The 26,509-nt window shown below is 45.4% G+C and overlaps 5 protein-coding genes across 7 annotated transcripts in view; 4 read left to right on the forward strand and 1 right to left on the reverse strand.

Annotated features, from left to right (window-relative positions):
* Positions 1–2,466: 2,466 nt before the first annotated feature.
* vps4a (vacuolar protein sorting 4 homolog A) lies at positions 2,467–7,281 on the forward strand. The gene is made up of 11 exons (XM_008311387.3): positions 2,467–2,739; positions 3,806–3,917; positions 4,190–4,334; positions 4,467–4,528; positions 4,691–4,810; positions 4,891–5,047; positions 5,148–5,296; positions 5,380–5,461; positions 5,818–6,037; positions 6,118–6,258; positions 6,518–7,281. The coding sequence occupies exons 1-11, from the start codon at positions 2,719–2,721 to the stop codon at positions 6,617–6,619; spliced, it is 1,311 nt and encodes a 436-aa protein (XP_008309609.1). The 5' UTR covers positions 2,467–2,718; the 3' UTR covers positions 6,620–7,281.
* A 645-nt stretch (positions 7,282–7,926) lies between these two features.
* On the reverse strand, positions 7,927–10,882 carry cdk10 (cyclin dependent kinase 10). The gene is made up of 13 exons (XM_008311388.3): positions 10,660–10,882; positions 10,421–10,493; positions 9,980–10,051; positions 9,787–9,889; positions 9,600–9,681; positions 9,464–9,531; positions 9,326–9,378; positions 9,162–9,231; positions 8,981–9,040; positions 8,586–8,709; positions 8,357–8,496; positions 8,226–8,278; positions 7,927–8,065 (listed from the first exon to the last, which is right to left on the reverse strand). The coding sequence occupies exons 1-13, from the start codon at positions 10,747–10,749 to the stop codon at positions 7,971–7,973; spliced, it is 1,083 nt and encodes a 360-aa protein (XP_008309610.1). The 5' UTR covers positions 10,750–10,882; the 3' UTR covers positions 7,927–7,970.
* A 2,293-nt stretch (positions 10,883–13,175) lies between these two features.
* chmp1a (charged multivesicular body protein 1A) lies at positions 13,176–24,356 on the forward strand. 2 transcript variants are annotated; one of them, XR_003049818.1, is made up of 8 exons: positions 13,176–13,315; positions 14,139–14,158; positions 14,265–14,342; positions 14,586–14,732; positions 14,821–14,949; positions 15,170–15,363; positions 15,492–15,593; positions 24,334–24,356. XR_003049818.1 is itself a non-coding variant. In XM_025055994.1 (7 exons), the coding sequence occupies exons 1-7, from the start codon at positions 13,309–13,311 to the stop codon at positions 15,511–15,513; spliced, it is 597 nt and encodes a 198-aa protein (XP_024911762.1). In that variant the 5' UTR covers positions 13,176–13,308; the 3' UTR covers positions 15,514–16,826. The 2 variants fall into 2 exon arrangements, 1 of the variants encoding a protein (XP_024911762.1); XM_025055994.1 differs by lacking the exon at positions 24,334–24,356 and having other exon boundaries at positions 15,492–16,826.
* On the forward strand, positions 17,473–20,440 carry slc10a3 (solute carrier family 10 member 3). 2 transcript variants are annotated; one of them, XM_025055992.1, is made up of 2 exons: positions 17,473–18,193; positions 18,414–20,440. In XM_025055992.1, exon 2 carries the CDS (start codon positions 18,455–18,457, stop codon positions 19,877–19,879), a length of 1,425 nt encoding a protein of 474 aa, XP_024911760.1. In that variant the 5' UTR covers positions 17,473–18,193; positions 18,414–18,454; the 3' UTR covers positions 19,880–20,440. The 2 variants fall into 2 exon arrangements, with proteins under 2 accessions (XP_024911760.1, XP_008309611.1); XM_008311389.2 differs by having other exon boundaries at positions 17,474–18,181; positions 18,402–20,440.
* Positions 22,298–26,509, forward strand: part of fanca (FA complementation group A) — an 11,738-nt gene continuing 7,526 nt past the window's right edge. The window contains exons 1-14 of the mRNA XM_008311449.3: positions 22,298–23,079; positions 23,292–23,404; positions 23,559–23,655; positions 23,786–23,931; positions 24,238–24,333; positions 24,667–24,740; positions 24,812–24,921; positions 25,040–25,162; positions 25,257–25,302; positions 25,396–25,511; positions 25,607–25,683; positions 25,929–26,070; positions 26,243–26,376; positions 26,465–26,509. Coding sequence (XP_008309671.1) covers positions 23,019–23,079; positions 23,292–23,404; positions 23,559–23,655; positions 23,786–23,931; positions 24,238–24,333; positions 24,667–24,740; positions 24,812–24,921; positions 25,040–25,162; positions 25,257–25,302; positions 25,396–25,511; positions 25,607–25,683; positions 25,929–26,070; positions 26,243–26,376; positions 26,465–26,509 — 1,380 coding nt within the window. The 5' untranslated portion in view covers positions 22,298–23,018. The remainder of the gene's footprint in view (positions 23,080–23,291; positions 23,405–23,558; positions 23,656–23,785; positions 23,932–24,237; positions 24,334–24,666; positions 24,741–24,811; positions 24,922–25,039; positions 25,163–25,256; positions 25,303–25,395; positions 25,512–25,606; positions 25,684–25,928; positions 26,071–26,242; positions 26,377–26,464) is intronic.

Raw genomic sequence — 26,509 nt, forward strand, 5'->3', positions numbered from 1 at the left:
ATATTTCATGGTGTGGAGGTTCAGAAGAAGTCGGCGTGACTTTTTTTACTCAGACACACGTTAATCCTACCATTCCTGTTATTGATGATGTCACAGACTTAGCTCCTCCTCCCACTCCTCAGTCACCACTCTCCTCGTCCAATCAGGTGACACTTTGTTTTCAGTTAGAATTCCAGTCCTGTCTGCAGTATTAACAATGTGCTGATGTCACTGTCCCTTTGACCATGAAGCCATGACATCATCATGACATCACAGCGCTGAGCAACACCAGAGAAGAAGAAGAAGAAAAGTTTTTGGAAAAGTGTTTTTGGACCGTTTCCTCAGTGTGTACTGTGTTTCCTTGATGCCTGTCAGTTCAAAAACAGTCGGACTCACACGCGTCTGACGCCTATAGAGTGTGTGTGTGTGTGTGTGTGTGTGTGTGTGTGTGTGTATGAAATAAGCACATTATCCGATTGTAATCAGGATTGCCGACTGTGCCTTTTTTCAAAGTGTAGTTGAAAACTTTCTGTGATGTATTTCTTCCTTTTATTCTGTCTCATATGAGAATCTACTTTTAAAGGGATAGTTCAGACTTTTGGAGTGCAGTCAGCTGTTGTACGAACCCGACACAGTCTGAGTCTGAGACGCCAAGGCTGTGGGTGAAAACACAGGGCCATCAGGTTGTTTTGCCCCCTGTGGAGACACAGGTCATGACATGTGTTTATCTCACTGTAAGACAGACTTTCACAGCTGGAAACTGAGTTTTAAAACCACTCACTCTGTCACACACACTCAGGAGCTGCTGGTCCACTGCTGCCCCCTATGGTCAGTTTTATCCGCTAAGTTCATTTGGAACAAACACATTTGATTTACTGACAGAGGCAGCAGTGGAAGTACAACTCTAGTGTTTTGTTAATGTTTTTATTATTTGTATTTTTCATGGACTTCAGCTTCCTGTTGGTAAAGTCTCTCTAACACTGAGGTTAATATGTGTGAACATTTTAAAAAGTTCAAAGCTGACTTTATGTTTAGGGGCAAATTATTATTTTGTCTCCATCAGAGCACACCTTCCTGAAGCACAAGAGGGCGCTAAGTTTTAGTTTCTTTTACACAGCCCTTTTCTAATAACCTAAACTATTCCTTTAAGCATACACAAGCAATAGTATTATATACTTATGTACTTGTAAACATTTGATAAAAATGTACATCATAATAGCCTGACCTTGACATACTGTTAAAAGGAGAAAAAATCCTTGTTATCCTTTTTCCTTTATCTCATTCCATTTTTTCTCACTGTTAATTGTCTCTTATTCCTGTTGTTATCGTCGTCATCAATTTAAACCTGTAGTCATCAGTATATTAGATGATCAGGTACATGCAGAAACAGACACAAAGAATGAGCTAAAATCACTGATTTTCTCTATGAACTTTGGTGTGAGTGAATGACAGTCATATGTGATCGTGTTTTTAAGAATTCATCGTCCTGATTTCCATCAACGTGTCTGTGGTTAGAGGCTGGCGTTTTCTTCCGTCCTTGCTGTAAAGACTGTTATTCAAACAAACCCAATCAGATACGAAGCCTCTCATTAAAACCTGCGACACTGAGGTGATTCGTTATTTCTTCATCTTCTCTTTAACGGTCATGTCTTTCAGCCATGCCGACCTCTGAAGCTGGATGCACTAAGCTGTTGAACTTCCTGTGAATGTAAACCTCACTTCCTCTTCTGTTATTACTCTTTATTCTTTTTAAAAATGTCTTTGTTCCCACATTCCTTAAACTGTTCCACTGTCCTGTCTATGCAAAGCAAGAGCTTCTTTTAAAAAATGTTTTTTATGTGAACCAAAGGTTTGTAACCTGCGTCCGACACAATCATCGTAGGAAAAAGAGTTGACTTCAGATGCTGCTGCTGCGACGACCTGTCTGTCTGTCATATATGCAAAGTATTAGCCGTTCCTGTATCATAGCAGAAGCTGTAAATATGACACAAAATAAAACTGTTACACATCATCCCTGACTCCTGTAGGGTCGTGATTGAAACCGCTGCACCACTGTGTCTGCCAGGTTCCATTTAGGAATGTTTGGCTAGAGAAACATGTTAGCTGTAAATGGGTTTTGTTGGCACACAGCTAACAGCACAAAAAATTTGAAAAAAAACCCAGAAATGGTTAATACTCATAAAAATGGCAAATCTGTAAAACAATGTCAGAAAATGATAAAGGTGAAAGAAGATTACTAAAACTGAACCTGAATGAAAGGGAAAATAGTTAAGAGAAACATCCATGTCTAAAATCTACTAGTAGCATATTGACCCTGGTGTTTACAGTTTGTAAATGAACCACAGAAGTTTTTCTAACTCGGTTCACAGGATCAAAGGCCTCATATTCTCTATTTTATCTGGTTTTATTCCTGTGATCACGTTTCAGATCCTGGTGATTTATCTTGGTCTTTTATTGCCATTTTTTTCTGAATCCCTGTAGATTATACTCCACACCAGCAGGTGGCGAGAGTTATGCTGCCGGGCGCTGTTCGTTGGGCAGCAACACAAATACATTCACAGCTGTGATCTGTCACTGGTGCTAATGTGCTAACGCTGTTAGCGTTTATTATTTGTCATGTTATTACCTGAAATAAAAACGGCATTAATAAGGTTCTGTTAACGAACTCGGCTCTTCGAACTTTCACTTCAGTGGAAGACTGATAATCTGGAGCAGAGGTCGCAGAATAAGTGAGATGAAATGACAACGTCAACACTGCAGGTACGTTAGCTTCGACGAGCTGCTAAGTGATTAGCAGTAGAGCTATTGGTGAAAACAGAAGAGACAAGACGAGGTATTAAAATGTCTGTCAGCAATGTCTGGAAATTTTAGTTTTATATTCCATATAAAATAAATATAGATAAGTAGTTCTTAAAAGAAACTGAAATATTTATAAGACAACGACACTGGATGGATTAGTAGCAGCGAAACGCTGCAGATTAAAAATCTTAACCGTAAACACGCAATAAAATACGCAATTAAAATATCAACTAATTATTGAACACCTTGTATATAATCTGCATTTGAAGACGAGCCATAACTACTGCTATTATACTAAGAAACCCGAACTTCATTTGTTTTTGTCACAATTTAAGATCAAGTGAAGATGTAATTACTTTGGATTCTGGTTAATTTATCCATTTGAATTATGCTTTTCAATTTCGTTCTATTTCAATTGGGGTTATGGTCATGTATTTTATATATTTATTTATCTATTTTATATATATATATATATATATACATATATAAATATATATGTGTATATATACACATATATATGTATATGTATATACATATATATATACACACACCCTTATGGTCTAAGAGCTTTTGTTCTGTGATTATCGTTTACATCCAAAATTTCCAAGTCTTCTCTTGACAAAGGTCATCCACTGCCACATGATAATTGGAGAAATTCCCTAAAGGTTAACGTTAGCTTCACCAGTCCTGGTACAGACACCAGGGCTAACGTTAGCTTCACCAGTCCTGGTACAGACACCAGGGCTAACGTTAGCTTCACCAGTCCTGGTACAGACACCAGGGCTAACGTTAGCTTCACCAGTCCTGGTACAGACACCAGGGCTAACGTTAGCTTCACCAGTCCTGGTGCAGACCAGCAGTGTAATTGTACTGTGACTTTGTACCAATCTGTGAATGTTGCTGATTAAAAATATAAAAAGAGAGATTTTATTACAAAGGCTGTGTTCAATTATATTTTTATTTTGCCTGGTGCACCCCCACCTGGTACACATTTGTAAAGGCCTGGTCTCTGTTCTCTTCTCTGCAGAAAGCCATTGATCTGGTGACCAAAGCCACAGAAGAAGACAAGGCGAAGAACTACGAGGAGGCTTTACGGCTGTACCAGCACTCGGTGGAATATTTTCTCCATGCCATTAAATGTGAGCGCCGCTCTCTCACTACTGCCCCCTACTGTCTGTACCCGCCTCTGTGCAGTAACTTATATTTAGACTTAGACTTTCTTTATTGTCATTGCACAGAAACACAAAAACAGTACACAGCTTGTATGCCATGAGTAACTGTTTGAGATATGGCTATATATATATATATATATAAGTAGTGCAAAACAAATTTGTGCTGAATACAAACTAAAGGTAAATATACATATAAATATAACCTCTCCATCCATTCCCTCACGTTGTTCCGCCCACAGATGAAGCCCACAGTGACAAGGCCAAGGAGAGCATACGGGCCAAGTGCATGCAGTACCTGGACCGAGCGGAGAAGCTGAAGGACTACCTGAAGAACAAAGACAAACAGGGGAAGAAGCCGGTCAAGGAGGCGCAGAGCAATGACAAGTAGGTGGTCACATGATCACAGCCTGAGGGCTCTTCACTGTGGACTGGACCGGACTGGACTGGGCTGGGCTGGACTGGACTGGGCTGGACTGGGCGGGGTTTAAACTGTTTCCTGTGTGTTTGTGACAACAGGAGCGACAGTGACAGTGAGGGAGAAAACCCAGAGAAGAAGAAACTCCAGGAGCAGCTCATGGGTGAGTGGACGTCAGCTTTATTCATTCAGTCTGCACTTGACCTACACCTGAAGGGTTGTGGGTTCAACTCCACATATTCACACAGGTCAACAGCAACAGCTGAGGTTCAGTGACCACTAATATCGGAAATCTCTATTGGTGTGTGTGTGTGTGTGTGTGCAGGTGCCAACCTCATCAAGAAACCCAACGTGCGGTGGAATGACGTGGCCGGACTGGAAGGAGCCAAAGAAGCCCTGAAGGAGGCCGTCATCCTGCCCATTAAATTTCCTCACCTCTTCACAGGTGAGACGACTTCAACAAGACCGTCAGTGTGGAGGGGGAGGCATGGCTGAGTCTTTTCTAATTCATTTTGTCTTCTTAAGGCAAACGGACTCCGTGGAGAGGAATCCTTTTGTTCGGTCCTCCAGGAACAGGGAAGTCGTACCTGGCCAAGGCCGTGGCCACGGAGGCCAACAACTCCACCTTCTTCTCCGTCTCCTCCTCTGACCTCATGTCCAAGTGGCTGGGAGAGAGCGAGAAGTATGTCTTTACGACCAGTCAGAGATGAATTCATTCAACCCACCCCCCAACCTCATCACCAGACTGACCAGCTGCCTCGCTGTCTCCCCCTGTGTCTCAGGTTGGTGAAGAACCTGTTCGACCTGGCTCGCCAACACAAGCCCTCCATCATCTTCATCGACGAGGTGGACTCACTGTGCGGCTCCAGGAACGAGAACGAGAGTGAGGCCGCTCGACGCATCAAGACGGAGTTCCTGGTCCAGATGCAGGGTGAGACCAGGAGTGAGGACGGGGGTGAGCGTGACTGTGGATGGGAGGGTAGGACATCAGCCTGATGTTCTGTGTCTCTGCAGGCGTGGGGAACAACAACGACGGTATCCTGGTTCTGGGAGCCACCAACATCCCGTGGGTGCTGGACGCTGCCATCCGCAGGAGGTCAGAGGTCACGCGTCACTCTGTCTCATCTATGTTAACATTTTTTGGACAGAAAAAAACTTGACAGTGGACAATGTTGAACATGTGTGCGACCAATGCTATGCTAACATCAAAGGCATTCTCTCAAAACAACTTCATCCACTGAGCTCATGATGTGACGCTAATATATTCACTCTGTTTGGATACATGAGTTATCAAATACTATTCCTATACTATAACTTCATTGTTGTTAGCACATATGCTAGTGTTACTTAGCTTTGAGCTATTTCAAGAGGAGTCTCCTGAGCGCCCTCTTTGTGTCATTTCTAATAATTGTGTGTGTCAGAAGTGAACGTCCTCCTCCTTCTCGTGTTCAGATTTGAGAAGCGCATCTACATTCCTCTGCCCGAGGAACCGGCCCGGGCCCAGATGTTCCGTCTCCACCTGGGCAACACGCCCCACAGCTTGAGTGAGCCTGACCTGCGGCAACTGGCGCATAAAACCGACGGCTACTCGGGAGCAGACATTAGCATCATTGTGCGGGATGCTCTGATGCAGCCGGTCAGGAAGGTCCAGTCGGCAACACACTTCAAAAAGGTCAGAGGTCAAAGTGTACCAGGTCACCATGTTCCTTCAGTTTGGTCCTCCCTCACCTCTGTTTGTTTTTCCTCCCACAGGTTCGCGGCCCGTCCAGGAGCAACAACCAGGTGATAGTAGACGACCTTTTGACCCCATGCTCCCCTGGTGACCCTGCAGCCATGGAGATGACCTGGATAGATGTCCCCAGTGATAAACTGCTGGAACCGATTGTCTGCATGGTGAGAACCACAGGAGATGATGTTGGACTGACTGTCACTGAGGATTGTTAGTTTACCCATGATTCCCAGCTGCTGACAGTCTTCATGGTCAGCTGGTCCAAACACTGGGTCAGTGTGTGAGAAGAACAGGGCTGTGACCACACGGCCAGTCTGTTGGGCTGGTCTCCAGGTCTTGACAACATCTGGACAGGTGGACACATGGGTGGACAGTGTGTCCTCACACATTCACTAAAGCCTGTTTCTCTCTCTCTCCTCTCAGGCCGACATGCTGCGCTCTCTCTCCACCACTCGTCCGACCGTCAACACTGAAGACCTCCTCAAGGTGAAGAAGTTCACAGAGGACTTTGGGATGGAGGGCTGAGGGAGACAGGAAGCTCCGCCCTCCCACAGTCTGCTGCGCTGCCTCTCCCCCTCCCTCATTCTTCCCTCTGCTGCTGCATCACTTCTTGTAGACATCCTCCTTTATCTCTGCCCTGCCCACTGCTGGGCTCTACTACCCCCTGGTGGACACAAAACAAACAACGAGGCAGAAAGAAAGAAGAAACGTTTGATTTAACTCCAGTGTTTTTATTTAACTCCTCCGACTGCATCGACCGCAGGAGCAGCTCCACTTCTCCTCATCTTCCCAGACTCCACATCATCACATGTAGGAGAACAAACAGGTGAAGTCTGACTGAGTTGTTTTTTTTTTTTTGACTCTGACTGAAGCTCCTGAACGTCTCACTGCCACCGTGCACTTTTTGTTATAATTTGGCAGTAAATAAATGAAGGACAGAGACGGGGGAGGGGGAGTGAATGTGTTTTCATGTTTTAATGAATCATTTTTGTTGTGTGTGTGTGTGTTATTGTTGTTTTATCTATGAGTCGTTCAGTGAATTCTTCGGCTTCGTTGCTGACTCAACATTTCATAGAACATCAAGTGAAGAAAAAGTTCCGTTCTTCAGTTCTGTCTCGGAGTCGATGGAAAAAGTCACAGATTTTCTCCATGGACTTTGAACCAGTAACATTCAGACTGGAGGAGACTAAAGACACGGCACTCTGGTATCGATGTTTTATTGGTGCGTCTCCTCTACAACTCTCCTCCTCCTCCTCCTCCTCCTCACCCAGATCAGTATTGAACCTCATCTTCATCTTTCTGTACATAGTTCTGTAAACATCAACACTGATCACTGACTAATCCAACCTGAAGACTAATCTGACCTGATGATGAAGCACTTTTTCCGATGAATCGTAGAAAGTCGGTGGTGTCTGTATTGTTGGGACTACATTTCCCAGAATGCTCTGTGTTTTTCTTCAACCTTATATTTATTCTCTGTGATTTTTAGCTTCAGTCCGTTTACACTTGAACACAAACCTCCGGCTCGTTTCCACAGGAAGTCCAACCCATTTTGTTTAGTCAGCGTTAGCATCAGTCGGCCGACGTGACGACAGTCGGACGTTTCCTGTCAGCCCATCGTTAACAGCCGGCCTTTGACACTGTACCTGAAACTAACTGAAGCTGAACAAATAAAACTGACATTTCAAACTCACTTGCACTCTTCTCTGTTTGACTTAAAGGTCAAAGGTCAAGTTCCAGGGTCAGTTCACCTACATGCCCGTGTGTCCTTGGGCAAAGACAGAAAAGTACCAACTGTTTCTTAAAACGAAAAAAGTCTTCTTTAAAGGTCCAGCATCAGGTCCAAAAGGAACTCATTCAGAGAATCAACCTCCGGTCACACTTTACTGCGTTTGCTGAGGCCCTCTACTGGAGGAGCAGCGCGCTTGTTGCGGTGATGTGGAAAAGTGGGCATCAGTTCCGGTTCACAGGCTGTGAAGGAGAAACAGAGGGAGATGAATGGTACCGATTCTTCCTAAAGAGTTATTTGAGAAAGTTCTGACAGATAAAAAGAATCTGTTCTGGTTCTGGTCTGTGACGGTTCTGACAGACTAGACTCCAGAACCAGAACCAGACCAGACCAGAGACTCACGCAGTGGTTTCTCCTTAAAGTAGGAACTTTCCAGACAGTCCTTGGCCGACGCCCTGTGTCAGGAGGAAATGATGTCATCACTGGGTCCAACAGGTGAGTGTGTGTGTGTGTGTCTCTGTGTGTGTGTGTACCTGCGCTCTGGGTTGAACATAAAGAGGAGGTTCAACAGGCGGTGACCGGCCTCAGAGAGCCACATGAACTTGTTCTTCAGGTTGTTGTACGGCTGTTTCCTCAGACTGTACTGACCAATGAGAGGCAGCTGAGAGAAGCCCTGACAGACACACACACACAGGTCATCATCATCATCATCATCATCATCATCATCACTGTCAGCAGAAGTTCCAGTTCCAGGTTCCTCACCGGCCAGATGTTCTCGTTGGGCGTCCCCAGCAGCTGGACAATCAGGTCCACCTGTTGGATCTCTGAGGTTCCGGGCAGCAGGGGTTTGTGGGCCAGCAGCTCAGCCAGGATGCAGCCCACGGCCCTGTGGAGCAGACCACACTTCACTTCCTGCTCTGGTTTTGGTGAGTATTAAAAAGTACCAGAGCACACGTGTCCACTGGCTGGTACCAGGAACACGGATGTCCAGGAACCATTTCTGTTTCTTTGGTTCTTATTTCTAAGGTAGAAAACAGTTCCTGGTGCCATCCTTGTTCCTGGTGCAGTAGAAAACGTTTTGGAACTGTTGTTCCTGCTGCTCTAGTTCTTGGTACTTTTTCTTCTCAGGTTTATTTGAAAGATGAACAGAAACTGACCACATGTCCAGAGCCGTGGTCTGAGTCTTCGTCCCCAGGAGGAGCTCTGGACTCCGGTACCTGCACATGGACAGAGAGACAGAGAGGACATTAGGACAGAGAGGAGGTGACAGCAGAGGCAGTGATGGACGGACGGATGTCCACAGAGACGGGGGATCCAGGGAACACCACCCTGACTGACCACAGTGTCACCACTCTGGGGGTCATGGGCTGCTGTGGAACCCCGTAGGTTCTGGCCAGACCAAAGTCAGCTGGAACAGAAGCAGAGACACGGTGTGAGCAACAGTTCCTAAGAGAACCGATCAGACCTGAGAGACAGACGGACAGAGACGGACAGAGACTGACCGATCTTCACGCAGCCTTTGTCCGTCATCAGCAGGTTGGAAACCTTCAGGTCCCTGAGAACAAGACACAGACCACAGTGACCACCATGAACATGTGTGTGTGTGTGTGTGTGTGTGTGTGTGTGAGTGTGAGTGAGACCTGTGGATGATGAAGTTGTGATGCAGGAACTCCAAACCTCTGAGTAACTGAAGGACGATACATTTGACCTGAAGACGGAGAGGATGTCAAACAACAGACCGACAGCTGCCACTGAGGAACCAGGGACTGTTTTTACCTGAGCCTCAGAGAACGGGGTCTGCATGTTCTCCAGGAGACTGGCCAAGTCCTGTTCACAGTAACTCATCACCAGGAACAGGCTGAGAGAGAGAGAGAGAGAAGGTAGAACGAAAGCCCCCCGGATGGGTGTGTGTGTGTGTGTGTGTGTGTGTGTGTGTGTGTGTGTGTGTGCGCGCAGGTGTCACCTCTCCAGCTGCGTCCCCACCACCACCTCCTTCAGCTCCACGATGTTGGGGTGTCGCAGTCTCAGCAGCAGAGTGATCTCCCTCAGGCTGCTGATGGGGATTCCTGTCAGACACAGCGCAGGGCAGAAAAGTCCAGCAGTCAGGGACATCCTGTCCACCATGTCTGAGGTCAGAGGTCAGGTCGTCAACTCACCGTCTTTCTCCTTGTCCATCCTCACCTTCTTCAGAGCTACAATCTCGTCTGACTTTGTGTCCCGGGCTCGGTCTAGGATCAGGATCAGGATCAGGTTTAGTCCCTGTCTTCACTGTCAATCTCCACTAAATAATTATTATTATTACTTAAAAAATGTTTTATTACTTTATTATTAGTATTATACAAATTAAATGTTTGATTTGGAGAAACAGTTCCAGTAACTTGTGTACAAGCCCTTGTCACTCCTACTACAGAGTTAATCCTGCAGTAACAAAGCAAATATTCTTTAATTCTGTAACTCATTTCTGACACCAGTGGCAACACATCAGTTCATGCGCTAGAAAAACTTACGATTTTTTAAACTAGCTACGGAGAGAAAAAAAACAAGTTCATAAAGTTCCGGTTTAATCGATAATCCAGACTTTAGTGTCGGTCACTCACACACGATGCCATAGGTTCCTTCACCGATTCGGTTCAGTTTCTCAAACTCCCGGACACTTCTGCAGCTGCCGAACTGAAAAAGACCCACAGACCGGAAGTTACATAAATATATAAACAATACAGTGTAGATTTACAGACATGGAAAAAAACCGATTTATTAAAAAATCATTATTGGGAAAAAAAACGATTTATTAAAAAATCATTATTGGAAATAATAACATCGTGTTCGTTGTTCTTACTCTGTCGTTCTGAGGGACAACAAATGTCTTATTGTCTTTGACAGACTTCAGTTTTATAAGGTCCCGTTCTTCTTCGGTGGTTGTTTCCATTGTTGAAGAAAGTCAACGAACTAAATACAAAGATTTGAAGAAAAACCACCAGCTGTTGTTTTATACAGTGGGCGCCGCCATCTTGTTGATGTTTCAGCCCCGCCCTCTCTCCTTCTGTTCTATCTACCGATGATGCACACCGTCCTGACGGATTATCGCCGCCTACTGGTAAAGTGTTGATGTCATTTATTTGTGAGTCTTCAGTTCATCCGCTGCTGATCCCAGCAGTCATCGCAGCGTCACATTTTAAACCATTCACACACACATTCACACCTGTGGTCCGTTTAGGGTGAACGGTTGATCTAGTCTGTGTTTTGTGTGTGTGGGAGGAAGAACCTGAAGAACATCTGTTTTTGGACGAACCACCGTCTCCCTTCACTGCTGCAGTTCCCGTTGACCCCTGGTGGGGTTTGTTCTTACATTTTTTAACATTATTTCTCAGTGTGGCTTTTTAGATCAGATCAGATTGAACTTTATTTTGAAAGGACCTGTGATCTGGTCTGGTGGTCTCACCTGACTGGAATCACTTCTTGCAGAACCTCCTGCCCACCACGATGGGTCTGGACGTCGGCCTTTGTTCTTTGACAGCATCAGCGATGGTGAGTTTGGAGTCGGAGGCGTAGATGTTGTCACGTGACGGAGCAGTGACCAGGATGACGGGCGGACAAGAAGAAGAACCAGACTGAGACGAAGGACACTGACCGTCTGTGACAAGGACAAGAAACAGACAGAGGAGTCGGTCGGTCTCTGACCAACTGAAGGGTTATTTATATATTTATAAATATATATTTACTGATGTCTTTCTACAGATTCTCTCAACTTTGTAAACGTCAACAAAACATTTGACCAAACTCTACAGACAGTCGGTTCTGTTTCCTGGTTACTGAAGAACAGACTGCTGTGGTTCTGGTTTCATTCTCTGCTGGTACCACAGTCCAGTCTTCTCTGGAGAACCTCCAGATGTTCATGGTCCAGGACTCTGAGGTCCGGACCAGGATCTTCATATTAATTTTATTTTTGTGAACATTGAAGGTTTGTCGTCCTGAACAGATGAAACTGGTCAGTAACATGTTCCTGTTCCTTCTTGTGAACATCAATGTGTGTGTGTGTGTCGATGACAGCTGTTTTAAATTGGATTGTTCTAATTTCCTAATAGCATTAGTGCTGTGTCTACATCTGACTAATTGTCCTGCAAAATGTCAGTGTGAATTTTGTTGTTTCAAAAAAATACCAGATATTTTTTTTATTTATTCATAATTTAGAAAGAACAGCTAAATCTGTGATCCACTGCTCTGGTCTGACATTTAAACTGGACTTTATACCTTTATGGTTGACAGTCACATCTCCAAACAACATATCCAACAGAACCACAGTGTTCTAACTAATGTCTGTGAAGATTCTCAGTCATCCAGGTCATGGTCAAGGTTGAAAAGTTCTGTTAGGCAACTAGACACGAATTAATTAAGAGGTTTGTCTCCTTCCACACCAAAGTCCACAGAGAAAATCAGTGATTTTAGTTCAGACCAAAGTCCAGTTGTTGATAAGTTCACTAAGTTCAAGTCGTTGATGTCTGATGATTTGTCTGTAAGTCTTGTGTGGTTCATTCTCACCTGGATTCTCCTCGGCTGTGTCTCGCTGACTCACTGTGGACCCCATCAGTCCTCAGTCACCACATCCCTGGGTGTCATGTCTGACACACACACACACACACACTTGTCTGCGTGTGTGTACACACACACAATCACCATGTCAGAATAATATCCCAATGAATGTGAGTCCTGTAGACAACAAAGGAGAAAATGTGATCAGGGCTCCTTCTTCAAGTGAAGTGTGTGTGTGTGTGTGTGTGTGTGTGATCTGCTCTGTCTGGATGTTACACACACTAATCCTGGCATTGATGGATTTAAAGGGCGAATGAGGACGCAGGCTTTTGTTACAGCATGTGTGTATGAAGTCTGGATGGTAGTAATATATGCAATTTATTGACATTTTTAATAATAATTATATACTTATATACGGTGTGTGTGATACAGATACACACATACTGAAATAAAACACTCAAATTCAACATCTTGTTAGCAGATATCCATTAACTGAAGTAATTAAAGACACTTTATGTTTTACTATATAGTGTGTAAAGATGCAGTAATATAATAATAATAATAATAATAAAGTTAGAGAAAGAAAGGATAATAAACAAAATGTATTTCAAACTATAAAATAGTAAAAACTAAAATAAAGAGACGGAAATTAATATAAGTCTTTGAAAATGAAGTTAAAAAACAAAACAAAAATATTTTTGTTCTTTTTTTAACAATTTTACAACGTGATTAGTGTATTTAGAAACAACCAATAGATGGCAGTAGCGTGCTTCTGTCTCGTCTAATGTGCCGCAAATCACTGACGAAGATAAAGGGACAAACGTTTTCGATCACGTGACCGTGCCTCAGACACGGAAGTGGAATTCCTCCGACTTTTTATCAAAACAAATCACAGTGTCTTGTGAAAAGGTGGAATATCAGGTTTTAGTCCTTTTATCTGAAACACCGCGGTCTAAGGATGGAAGGTGAGTCGATGTTTTCACCTCCACTGCTGCAGTTTTATTCACATTTACTTTCCTTTCTGTTAAAAATATAGACGTTAGTCTCGATGCTAGCTTGTTAGCATGGGCGGTTATTGGTTTCGCTGTCAAAGCTGATCTGGTTTTTACTGCTGTCTTCTGTGCAGGCAGGTTTAATGTGATTAAACATTTAATGTGACTTCGACTTTAGTTTTTATTTAGTTTTTAGTTTTTATTACTGTTTATTAAATAACGTCACTAACGTCGGTGTCTGTGTTTTAATGTTTCACCTCCAGACAAACCAGTTGTCATTTCCTCAGTTTTAAACCATGACTCACACAGTTCAGTCGGTGACGTAGTTTTTCTACACGGAAAACCGACTGTTACGTCAAACAGCGATTTTATTGGTGGTTCGTTAATGTTTCCTCCCGAGTCCTTCGTTATCATCAGCTGTTTTTCTAACTGAGTCTGTTTTTATGTGGCCGCAAAGCTTTGAATTTTTTAATATAAATTTTGAATTTCATTCTACCGATAAATTTAATTATAAATAAATAAATAAATAAAATAATGGAGGATTTTTACGAGTGATGCACCGAAATTAAATTTAGAATTAAAAAATAAAATCAATCAATAAAAATCATTGCATAAATTAAATAATATTATATCCAAATATTCAGTTCTGTAAGACTGTAGATGAAGGTTATAACGAGAGGAAGCTCCGCCACACAACTGTCCTGTTAATTTTGTCCTGTAAAACTCCTTTTTTATAACATAACATTAACATTTATACCTGCAGATTCCTGACTTTGTTTGTTGTTTTTTTTTACAGATACTTTGTTCCAATTCAAGGTTTGTGACTGTAAATCTCATTGAGTTTGATGTAACTTCAGGTCTTTCTGAAGGTATAAACTGTTTTTGAAGGACAACATTGTTTGTTTCGTATGTTTGTTCCCAGTTTACGTCTAAGCAGCTGGAGCGACTGGCCAAGAAGGCAGAGAAAGACTCAGAAAAAGAACAGGCCAAAGTGAAGAAGGTGAGGTGATCAGTGACACGCAGAGGTCACCTTTGGTTGTGTGCTGGGTCACGATGACAAGTCAGTTATTTATTAAATACAAGATCATTTCATTTGATTGATAACCGATCGTCATATCGTTTAAGTCTTTATTATTTACTGAAACGTACAATATTTTATTGTGAGTGTTTAGTTCATTTCCATGTTATTGCTGCAGCCCATCTGCCAGCAGAGGGCAGTGTCTGAAGGTCTCGTCTCTGATAGGCTCTGCAGCAGAAGAACGTGGACTGTGCCAGAGTTTATGCTGAAAACGCCATCAGGAAAAAGAATGAAGGTCTGAACTGGCTGCGTATGGCGTCACGAGTGGACGCCGTGGCCTCCAAGGTCCAGACGGCGGTCACCATGAAGGGGGTGAGCCTCTGTCTGCACCACCTGCTGACACGTCAGCTTTCTTCATTCATGTGACAGATGAAGAAGGCTTCCATCTCTCTGCCCTCAGGTGACCAAAAGTATGGGTCAGGTGACCAAGGCTCTGGACAAGGCTCTGGGCTCCATGGACCTGCAGAAGGTCTCAGCGGTCATGGACAAGTTTGAAAGTCAGGTCCAGAACCTGGACGTTCACACCTCAGTGAGTCTGACAGGAAATTCAAGTTGTTGATGAAACATATGGTAAAACCTGCTGGTCCTCACATGAACCTGTTGTCAGCGTTGGTGACGCTATGAACATGGACCCAACATATACATGTGTATATATGAGTATTTGTAATACTTATACCAAGTATTTCCTCCACAGGATTGAATGAAGTATTTCTGGTTCTGATTGTGGTTCTGTCTCTGTCTTCCCCCAGGTGATGGAGGACTCCATGGGCGCAGCCATGACTCTGACCACGCCCCAGGATCAGGTGGACGACCTCATCCATCAGATCGCCGAGCAGAGCGGACTGGAGCTGATGGACCAGCTGAACCAGCTGCCTGCCGGAGCCACGTCCGTGGGCGCCGAGAGCTCCCGCATCCAAGACAAGGAGGACCTGCTGTCCCGACGGTGGGTGGGCAGGTCCAGAACCACTGGTCCCTGCAGACCTGGAAGTCCAGTCAGACCAGAACGTCAGAGTTGATGAGACAGAACCTCAGTCACTGACGTCGGCTCTCCTCCTTCTCCTTCTCCTCCAGGTTAGCAGCTCTACGGAACTGAGGTTCTCCACAGCAACCAGGCACCGGAGCATCATGGCTGTTTGGACTCGGACGACTGGAGCTGTGTGTGTGTGTGTGTGTGTGGAACTATTCCTACCATAAAAACTTAATTATCTTTCTCTCTCTCTTTCTCTTTCTTTCTCTCTCTTTCTCTCTTTCCAGTTCAGTCCAGTGACTGATCTGCAGAATATTTATTTTATAAACTGAACCAGTGACAGAGTGAAAGAAGGAAAATAAAATTCTTTTCATTACTTCACACCAATCAATTAGATAAAGAACAGAACAGCTGCTGGTTTAGGTTTGGTCACAGGTTAACAAACACTAGTTAACAAACTCTAACCTGCACCAGTGGGTAGATTAGCTTAGTTAGCTCACCTGAAGCTAATGCCACTCTTCATGAAGAGCAGCTCTAAGTCCTGCAGGTCTCAACCCTCCAACACTAGCTCTGTCCTTGTCACTGACGTATGACCAGCGTGGAGTCGATGGTCGTCAGGACACAGCAGACATTTTCGGACGTTTGTTCACCAACACTGACAGATGTGTCCGGTCGTCGATGTTTCTCCCAAACACACTGTCCTGATTGTTTTCTTGATTTATTCCTGTTGCTGATTTGTTTTTGTGCCTGAATGTGTCTTTGGTTTTGAATGCCTTCTATTGTGCTGCAGGTGTTGGTGCTTCATGTCTGATCAGTGCCTGAACAATTCTAGTTTGTCTCTGCAGATGTCATTTATCCTGAGTTTGTTTTAAGAAATGTATGACCTGAGGTTAACGGAGTGAGGGACATTTTAACATTGTCAAGGATAAACACACTCTGTCCTTGGGAGCTAAAATCACTGGTTTTCTCTCTGGACTTTGGTATGAGGGTGTGTGGTTCAGTCTTCAGTGGGTACATGAAGAGCAGCAGACATGTTTGAATCTTTGTGTCAACCACATGTAAAAACCTTCGACCATCTCCTGGACAAGGAAACCAAACTGAAAAATGTTTTTCTAACTAACACCACGGTGGTTCTTGACGTTCCCATCGGATTGAGGACGGTTTTTTGGAGTTGCAAAGAAACCCTTCCTGTTTGATGTGATGAGAATCAGCTGTTGTTGAAGTTATTTTCATGCTGTAGCTGTATCAGGAAGCTCGTGTCTGTTGTTCACCAGGTCACTTCCTGTTGAGCATCAACCCCAACCTGAGGTTTTCTGGTGTGGATGTTTAACACAGGTTTAATTGTTTATTTATGTGCAGCACCTAGGGCTTGTATAGATCTATACAAGTGAGTATACAGTAAATATAAATGAAAATTAAAGTCTTTTCTCTTGAAGTTGGATTTGTTTTCTTTCCTTCGTCAAAATAAACCACAGTTTTATTGAAATGTTTACAGAATGTAATTGGAGAGAGAAAAATCACCGATTTTCTCCATGGACTTTGGTCTTTTGAAGATTCTCTCTTCAGACCGACGTCTGTCCTGTTGTTGTCTGCTCAGCTGTTCTCCCTGACTGTGGCTCCCAGGCCGTGGATCGATGTCTTTGGACTCATGTGACTGATCCATTTACTCTGATGATGGATCAGAAGTCACTGCGGTCTGGCCTCACTGACAGAGGTTTACAGTTACAGTGGAGTGGCTTCTCTGTTTGTTTGGACTGTAAAGACAGAACGGGTGTCAGGTTACTGTTACTATAACTGCTGCTGCCGTTACTGTTTTAAACTGTTATTATTATAATTCTGATTAAAACATTTCCTTTCGGTTTTCAGTCTTGTGACTCCGCCCACCCTTGTCTCGTGACAACACTGTTTAAACCTGTAGTTTACTTAATGTAGGTATTTCACAATCCTGTGTTTGGGTATGATACCACCACCACCACCATGACGCTATCCTCGGTCAGGGTCTTCCCCCTTGCTGATTGGTTGAACACATCTGACGCGCGCCCCCCTGCCCCCCTCCTCGCCCACTGGATTCGGGAGATTTCTGTCAAAGATCCGTCCATTACAGGGAGTCAGACAGGAAGTAAAGCGTTTATCTTTATGAAACAAATGCTCGTGGTTTTCTACTAAGTTGTGGTTACGACCATACCTCGTCATATTAACCCACAACAATACAAATACATTACGTGCGCGGTTATACGTTTTTATTCCTTCCGTTCGTCCAATTTCGGTCGTATTATTTCGCCTTTTACACTTATTAATGCACCTGATTGGTTGATTTCAAACAACGTACGACGCGCTATAAGCTACAAGCTTTTGTTTTGAAACTACCAGACAGGAAGTCTGTCAATTCTGCGATTGCAGAAAGCTTGACATTCGAAACCGCAGATAAGACGATGCTGCGCGTTCACGTCACCGCGAAGACAAAGGGAGACACGGAAGACGAGCCCGAGTTTCAGTTGTTCAACACGGTCAGTGAAGCAACGGGCAGTCGGTGAAACAGAGGCCGGACTCAGGGCCGTGTGAGTTGGGGAGACCACTGCCGCTGTCTGTCGCTGCTGCTGTGGGTCCGCAGCTCCGCTCGACTTCGCTCGTGCAGGGCGGGGCGGGACGGGGCGGGGTGATGTTTAGGTTCCGGTATAAACGCTGCGAGAAAATGGGAATCAGACAAGACGAAGAGGCGGCGGCCGCCGACGATTCGAACCGGAAACTAGAATGAGGAGTACAACGCTGTGGAGGAGACTTGCGGCAGTGTAAGGCCGCAGGAGAGGCGGGGGGGGAGAGGAGGGGGGGGGGGCCGCCGACGATTCGAACCGGAAACTAGAATGAGGAGTACAACGGTGTGGAGGAGACTTGCGGCAGTGTAAGGCCGCAGGAGAGGCGGGGGGGGAGAGGAGGGGGGGGGGGCCGCCGACGATTCGAACCGGAAACTAGAATGAGGAGTACAACGCTGTGGAGGAGACTTGCGGCAGTGTAAGGCCGCAGGAGAGGCGGGGGGAGAAGCGAGTGTGTGCGGTGTCCTGTCACCAACATGAGGAGCACACTGACAATCTGCTGCCTGCTCCTGCTCACAGGTGGCGCTAGAGCCACCGCGAATCTGACAGCGGAGGGCAGGAACAAGACCGACCTGGGTCCAGGGTCTGCTGCTGGATCTGGGAGCTACATCAGGATTGGAGACGGTTCCTCTCAGGAGTTTGAGTTTCCAGAAAACACCAACGGCGTTATCGTGATCTCCAGTCAGTACCAGAGCACGGCGGCGCCCAGCAGAAAGGGCCGCCAGAGTTGGAAGCAGACGGTACGAGTCCGTTCCTTAGACCCAGAGGTTCTTGCCATCCTCAACGTTAGCGATGGCGGCCACTCAGGTCCGGCTGGGAGCTACATCATCAGCATCCGTTCTGGGTCACCAGGCTGGGCCCAGCTGCAGATCCAGCTGCTGGACCTGAACCAGGACTCAACGCCAGTCCTCATCGAGGAGAGGACAGACTATGCCATTAGGGTGGCGCCCGACAGTGACGACCCGGTGACGCAGCTCATCCAGTCCGGGGGCCTCTCCCACTTCTCGGAGAACCCCGTGCTGTTTGCACTGTTGCCGCTTATCTTCGTCAACAAGTGTGCCTTTGGGTGTAAGGTGGAGGTGGAGGTGCTGCGGGGGCTTCTCAAGAGCCCGGTCCCCCTGATCCTTGGGGTTTTAGGGCAGTTCCTGGTGATGCCACTCTACGCCTACTGCGTGTCCAGACTAGCTTCGCTGCCCAAAGCTCTGTCCCTGGGTCTGGTCATTACCTGCTCAGCACCAGGGGGCGGTGGTGGCTACCTCTACAGCCTGCTCCTGGGCGGGGACGTCACCCTCGCCATCTCCATGACCCTGGTGTCTACGGTGGTGGCGGCGGCGGCCATGCCACTGTCGTCTGCGCTGTATGGTCGCCTGCTGGGCGTCCACGCCGCGCTGCACGTGCCCTTTGTAAAGATCCTGGGAACACTCCTGTTCATCGCCATCCCCATCTCATTGGGCATGTTGGTCAAGCTGCGGCTACCCGCCCTCACCCGCGTCCTGTTGGCGCTCATTCGCCCCTTCAGCTTTGTGCTCATCACTGGTGGCATCTTCATGGCCTACCAAATGGGCGCCTCCATCTTGGCTAACGTGAGGCCTCAGATTGTGGCAGTGGGAGTGACGGTGCCTTTGCTGGGACTGGTGGTCGGTGCCGTCCTGGCCAGACTGGCGGGCCTGGCCACGCCCCAGATGAAGACGGTGAGCATCGAGGTGGGCGTCCAGAACAGCCTGCTGGCGTTGGCGGTCATGCAGCTGTCGTTTCGGCGCGTGGAGGCCGACTTTGCATCGCAGGCGCCGTTCATCGTGGCGCTGAGCAGCACCACAGAAATGCTCCTCATTGTTCTAGGATTCTACGCCCAGCGCAGATTTTGCTCCGCCCCTGCCGCAGTTCCAGGAAGTGACTCTTGATTGTAGCTCCATTTCTGTTGTTGTTTTTAAGGTTTTTGAACTTCTTCGACCTGTGGACGAACAATCATCGACCTCCTCTTCACTGTTATCATTTCAACACCGGACGGTGAACTCACCTTTTCTGTGATTCTTCTGTTCTCGTTTTCATATTTGTCATGAAAACCAAAGGTCTTTTACGCCCCCTGGTGACACATTTTCTGTGGTAATTTTACATGATGTACTTTTAAATCAGATTATACTGTGATGTACTGATATGTGTAAATATTCCTACTAAGTGAAAAACCTCTGAAAGATATTTTTCTACCAGATTACTTTTTGTAATCCTGAAAAACTGAAAAAAAAAACCCAACAACTTTGTATCGTCATGTTTACAAAAGGTCCACGTGTCTTAGCCCTGTCCGGCCGCTGGTGTGGGCGAAGGTCGGGTGAGGTTCTGGGAGGGAATCAAACAGGAAGTCCATGATGTTTTTAAAAGTACTGATGACTGATTGTGAAGTCTGTGATGTGAGTATTACAGAAGATCTGAAGTACAAAAATGAATAAAATAATTGTTGAAGCAGATTTACTGGTTCCTGAGGTCTTTGTTCAGATGGTAGAGGAACCAACATGTGTGTCAGAAACACAGATGATCTGAGTTAGATGAAGTTTTGTGATGAGAGCAAGAACGCAGACAGAAAGTGGGAGATTTGAGGAGTTTGTCACAGTTCTGCTCCTAAAAATGTTGTTTTTTTTCTATGGACTTTGGTTTGAGAGGTGAGTCAGGGAAACACATGAACGTCGTCTGTTTACGGGAATGGGTGGGGGTGTGTGTGTGATGTTCCTGTTTTTTTCACTCTTGGGTGTGACTTACACAGAGATGTAAGAAGCAGTGGTTTTAATACTTGCATGATTGTTTCACGCTCTGAGTGTGTGTGTGTGTGTGTGTGCGTGCGTGTGTGTGTGTCTGTGTCATGAAGCATCATCAACCATCAGACTAAACTCTGACAGTGTGTCGTTGACCTGTTTACCCTGACAACACTCTGACCACAGTCTTTGTTCTCTCTCTCACACACACAATCTCTCTCTCTCTTTCTTTCTCTTTCTCTTTCTTTCCACAGTGACTCTTGGCTTTTCCATCTCAAACTGTCAAAACGGTTTTAATGCAAATGAGTCTTTGAACAAAACCACAGCTGATCTGAACTGACAACAAACAAACACTGTCAAACCCTGACCGTCCAACCGCTCTCTACATGACTGTCCCACTGAACAGCTGATAAAACAGATCAGGCCCAGTCGACAGAACCCTGATGGTGTTTCTGTATTTGATCAGAACATGGTGTCAGTGACCTGGTTCTGGGGACAGGGTTCAGGTTTTATCTGCTTTGTTTGTTCTCTGACAGATGACAAGAGATTATGGGATTTTGTTTTTTTCACAAATGCAAAAAATTCTGACGGTGAAACAAAAACTTCATCAGTTTTAAACACAGCTGTGATGATCTGGGTCACTGGTTACAGCTGGTCCAACAGAGACAGAACTGTCCTCGTCCTCGCAGAGGACACAGCAGTCCAGCTTCATCAAAGACCTGTGGAGTCACACTGATCCACACAAATATCCTAAATGATTGGCACACCAACATCAGGACCCAGAACCAGGACTTGAGCCACAAGACTGGGTCCTCATCCTCATCCACTCAGCCTCACAGTCATTGCTGCTGTTGTTGTTGTTGTTTGTGTTGTTGACTGATACGGTAGCTCAGGAGGCTGCCTCACACACACACCCACACACACACACACACACATCCCACACACTGACCTCCTTCTGTTCTCTCCTTCATTCACACTTTTCTCTGTGTCACAGGACACTTTTGTTTCACACACAACTGGTGTGGGTGTGACCAGGGTGGGAGTGGGCATTTAATTTTCATTATCAGCGGAGAAAACAAGATCACACACACACACACACACACACACACACACACACACACACACACACACACAAAGAGAGAGAGCCACAAGTTAAGAAGAACAAGCAGAGCTAGTTTAAGGTCACTGTTTGTGTAGTGATGCCTTCAGGTGCGCTGCTGTTCAGCACTCTGCAGCTGGTGTGTGTGTGTGTGTGTGTGTATACAGTTCCACTCCACACCATCCTGACACAACAGACCAGACAGAGAGCAGGACGTTAAAAATTCATGAGGCCACAACGCATCAAGTTTTCATGAGTTCCTTTCACTGCCTCACTCCGTGGAGACAGACTTCCTAACAATTCCTCTGCAGCAAGTCCAGGAAGACAGAGGGGCAGCTGAGGTCAGGCCAGAGAGATGACCTGCCCTGCCCTGCCCACCCCAGTTGAACTAAACTTAGCCAGGAATGAGGAGTTAAAGTAGATCAGTAGGTCAGTCAGTATACAGACTGTTAACCAGGTGGCTAAGTTAGGTAAGTCAGTAGGCTTGTAGCTAACTATCAGGTGGTTGTATAAGATAGACGGTCCAGGCTCAGGTCACTTCTGGGTTTGATGAAAAAGAACACATTACATGCTTTTCTCTACTCAACAATTCATTAACAATACAATAATTAGTATTTTCTGATCCAACTGTAAACGATCAAGTGTTCAAATTTAAAACAGACTCAGGTGTAAATAGGTTTGATGCAGCTTTATTTTTAAAATCCAGTGAGACTGAAAAAGATTATATATAATGTTTCTGTCAAACAGGCACGAACATGCCCCTTCATGGTCATGGCTGATAAAATAACTATAAAAACTACAAAAGTTTGTAGTTAAACATCTTCGAGAGAGCGGTCTTTAACGTGACACATGTTATTTCTTATTCTAACCGCGGATCCATTTTTATTTTAGCTTCAAGTGGTGCATTTGTTTATTGCATTTTTAATGTAACGCCGAAACCATTTCCGCATTTCAAACTTCCGGTATAGTTTATGTTCCGCCCATACTGCAAAAAGCGGTATTCTGATTAGCTGTCGAACTGACCAATGAAAGAGAAGAGCGCGGGTATCAAGATGGAGGACATGGAAGGATAGCAGTAAATAGTTGACGACGGTGATCGGTTTAAACCTCACAGACCGAGTCAACCCGTGGAAAGTGTCGTGTTTGTTGCTTTAGAGTCTACTGTCATCGGCGAAGACGCTGTCAGTTGAAGACAAGATGTCAGTGAACGCGTCCTGTCGGTCAGTCTGTCCGGAGAGAACTGTGTCCAGTCTCCTCGGTGAGTTGTTGTCGGTCGTTCAGCACACCTTCACGGGTTCTTCAATTCATAAAGTAAACTTCAAAACTAAATTCTTCACCATTCTACACAGACCGACACGAATATTAACACCAGTACACACGAACATTAACACCAGTAGACACGAACATTCACCAGATCATTTATTTATTTTTAACACAGTACAAGCGTCACATATTTTGTTGTCTTCTCAGCTGGTCGTGTGGTGAAAAGACCAAAAGTGGAGGACGGTCAACAGCTACAGGAAGCAGCGATTCGGCTGCTGCAGCAGCATCAGGACGTCGGCAGTCTGCTCCGGGAGGTAGAGGTGAGAAGGTGTCCTAGTGAGCAGTGGTTTTCTGTGTGAAAGCTCAGTTTGAGGTTCCTGATGGAAACATGTCCAACAGTTATTACTGCTGACTGTGTCTCCGACTGTGTCAGCGTTTCACCCCAACACACGTCACTGTTTGTTTCACACCTAGAACCTGAACCAGAGCAGGGGTCGGGGGGGTCAGAGCAAAGAGCAGAGGTCAGCAGCATCTGCTGGTTCTCCCTCTGTCAGTGCTGGGTCACTGCTGGGTGAGTCTGTAGTCAGTTCACCACCTCCAGGTCACATGACAAACCACATCACCACACCAACACAGTCCCTGTGTAACGCAGGGTCAATAACGTCGTTTTCATATTTTCTCATATTCTTCTTCACGTGCAGCAGGTGAGCTGAGGAACCAGGCTGAACAGCTGGGGGTCCCGGTGACAGTGGTGTCGGTGAAGATGGTGATGGAGCGGCTGATGAAGATCATCACAGCTGCAGAGGATGAGGACGGGGGGCGACAGATGCTCACCCCCCCTCAAAGAGTCAGTAGAGTGATAGAATGAAGCATTTTTAATAATGATGATTCTTTTGTTTACTTCCTTGATTGTGTAAAGTTTCACTCACTTCTGCTCCTTTGATATAAAACTGTTCAGTACCGATGTTCTCATGCCTCACACTCCCTCCCTCCTCCCTCCACTGCTCTGTCAGTGTTGTAAAATATGCAAAAGGTCAAAGTTATCCTCCTTCCTCTGGTTTTAAAAGAAATGACCACAGGGTGGCGACTGTGAGTTAAAGGCAGATGCTGTCATTCATCCTGTTTGACCTTTGGCCTTTGCTTTGGTCTGCAGCTGCAGCTGTGTGTCCTGCTGGAGTCCAGCAGAGGGCTGAAGTCCCAGGGCGTCTTCTGTGCTGAACTGCTGTGGCAGGAGTACAGGAGAGAGCAGGTGTGTGTGTGTGTGTGTGTGTGTGTGTGTGTGTGTGTGTGTGTGTGTTTGGGTGTGCGGGGGGGTTGTTCACACACTTAATTATTAACTCCAAACAGCATTGTACCTGGTATCATTGTAACAGGCTCTGACCCAGAGCCAACCTCATGTTTCAGCAGATAGTTTTTTTTTCTGTTAAATTCAAACATTTAAACTTCATCCCAGAAACATTTGTTACTGACTTTAAGTCCAGTGATTCAGTTCAGTGTCTCAGAGTCTGTGTTGATCGTTTCAGTCTTTATAGAATCCAAGTTTGACCGATCATGATGATGATGATGTCACATCTTTCCACAGAAGCGGCCCAGTCTGGAGCTTTTATACCATCTTCACATTTTTGACCTCCTCTCTGTCAACTACGTCCTCCTGAGGTGAAACATCTGAGGCTGATCCTCTCTTTAAACGTACGGCTTTGTTGATAACCACTTCTCCCCCTCCTCAGTGATGAAGGAGTCAGACAGTGGTGGGTTTCTCAGCTCCAGTCCCTTTGCTGCTGGACTCCTCCTCAGACTGAAGACGAGACCAGAGTCATTCAGCATCAAGTGTTGTCCAGTACGAGACCTAGTCTCCTTCGCCACTCCTGTCTTCATCTTTCTTCTACAACAATGTTTACGACTTGTTTTTCACCCGTGAGATTCCAGTATTTAGAAATGTGTTTGATGTGTTTCAGAGTTGCTGGGAGTTTTAGTGGAAACTGGTTTTGACCAGAGCAGAGAAAAAACTGCAGCAGAGAAACAAGTGTCAACACAGGTGTCAACGATCTGCTGCTGTATCCTGGACAGCATGCTGTTCTGTGAGTCTGCACACACAACACGCACAACTAACTCAGTCACCCACTAACTCAGTCACTAACTCAGTCACTCACTAACACTCTCTTACTTTTTAAGGGGTACTGGGCCAAGTGGATCTGAAAACTCCTGGACCTGAGCTGTGGTTCTGTTTCATTTTATTCTTTTTTTTTCTTTATAAAAGAAATTTTAATTTACTTTCACTGATGACATCACTTTCTTTGTGTGTTTCCTCCAGGATTCAGATGTTTGACCATTGGGTCAGTGGTGCAGTGTCAGCGTCGACTGAAGCTGTGCAGCGTTTCTTCACTCACTCACTCACACAGACTCTGACCTACAAACCTGGACTTACTGGTAAAATCAGCTGCTCCCTGATTGGCTGATTCATGGATCTGTCGTAGCTGTGACAGCCAGTCTAATCCAAGGAAACTGTCTTCTTCTTCCCTCAGTGTCAGACGCAGTGTCTCAGCAGAACCAGTGGACGTTTGCCAAGTCCAGCCGCCTGTTGACCTCGCTTTTCTGCAAGGTTGGTGATGTCACACGTATCATTGGTTTTCGCCTGTGCTGCGTCCATCACTTCAAAACACAGCAGATGATGTCAGATCAAAGGGTTCTGGAAAATCAAGGACCAGTTTTCTAGTCATTGAAAACATAAAGTCCTGGAAAATCCTGTCAAGGAAATGGTTAAGTCCTGGATAAGGATTTTGGGAATGTGACTTCCTCTCTACTGATGTTGGTCTTTTTGTCTGCGCCCCTCATGTTGTGCCTCAGATGTCCATGACCTTCAGCTCTCAGCAGCTCCTTCATCACCTGCAGCAGGTCCTGGAAACACACGAGGTCAACTGGAAACACGTCCTGAGCTTCCTGTCCACGCTGCTGGTTTACGACCCCTGCACTCAGTCCAGCCTCAGAGGTCAGCATCTCCGTGTGACCACACAGCCGTGTGACCACGTGCTCCTAATTCAGGCCTAATTTTTAGCACCTTTGTCCTAGTTGTTTCAGGAGACGATATATCGATTTCTTTCTTTTATTTTATCAGCTGTCATCATCACTTGACCCCTGGTTCTCTTCTGTTCCTCGTTCAGAGCTGTTGTCTACTCTGCTGACCTCCGCCTTTGAAGGCTATGACTTGGAGCACATGATAACAGCCTTTCTATTGGCTCGCCAGGGGGCGCTAGAAGGGCCAGCAATCTTCTCCTCCTACACCGACTGGTTTAAGGTTAAAAGCTGTGTTTTTTACCTTTTATTTTGACATGTAGTAGTTAATGTTTTCCTGACTAATATTTATTTATTGGTTTTATCTTCAGATGTCGTTTGGTGGAAGCAGTTGTCACCACGCCACCCGTAAGAAA

Source organism: Cynoglossus semilaevis, chromosome 6 (genome assembly GCF_000523025.1).
Source record: "Cynoglossus semilaevis isolate Cse_v1.0 chromosome 6, Cse_v1.0, whole genome shotgun sequence".
NCBI classification, from domain to species: domain Eukaryota; kingdom Metazoa; phylum Chordata; class Actinopteri; order Pleuronectiformes; family Cynoglossidae; genus Cynoglossus; species Cynoglossus semilaevis.

Coding starts and splice junctions, on each gene's coding strand:
- vps4a (XM_008311387.3), top strand. CDS start 2,719: ATGACAACGTCAACACTGCAG. Junction 4,811..4,890: donor ATTTCCTCACCTCTTCACAG/GTGAGACGACTT, acceptor TGTCTTCTTAAG/GCAAACGGACTCCGTGGAGA. Junction 5,297..5,379: donor GTTCCTGGTCCAGATGCAGG/GTGAGACCAGGA, acceptor GTGTCTCTGCAG/GCGTGGGGAACAACAACGAC.
- cdk10 (XM_008311388.3), bottom strand. CDS start 10,749: ATGGAAACAACCACCGAAGAAGAACGGGACCTTATAAAACTGAAGTCT. Junction 9,379..9,463: donor CACAACTTCATCATCCACAG/GTCTCACTCACA, acceptor TCTTGTTCTCAG/GGACCTGAAGGTTTCCAACC. Junction 8,066..8,225: donor CTTTAAGGAGAAACCACTGC/GTGAGTCTCTGG, acceptor TCTCCTTCACAG/CCTGTGAACCGGAACTGATG.
- chmp1a (XM_025055994.1), top strand. Junction 14,343..14,585: donor AACAGGCCAAAGTGAAGAAG/GTGAGGTGATCA, acceptor CGTCTCTGATAG/GCTCTGCAGCAGAAGAACGT. Junction 15,364..15,491: donor GAGGACCTGCTGTCCCGACG/GTGGGTGGGCAG, acceptor CTTCTCCTCCAG/GTTAGCAGCTCTACGGAACT.
- slc10a3 (XM_025055992.1), top strand. CDS start 18,455: ATGAGGAGCACACTGACAATCTGCTGCCTGCTCCTGCTCACAGGTGGC.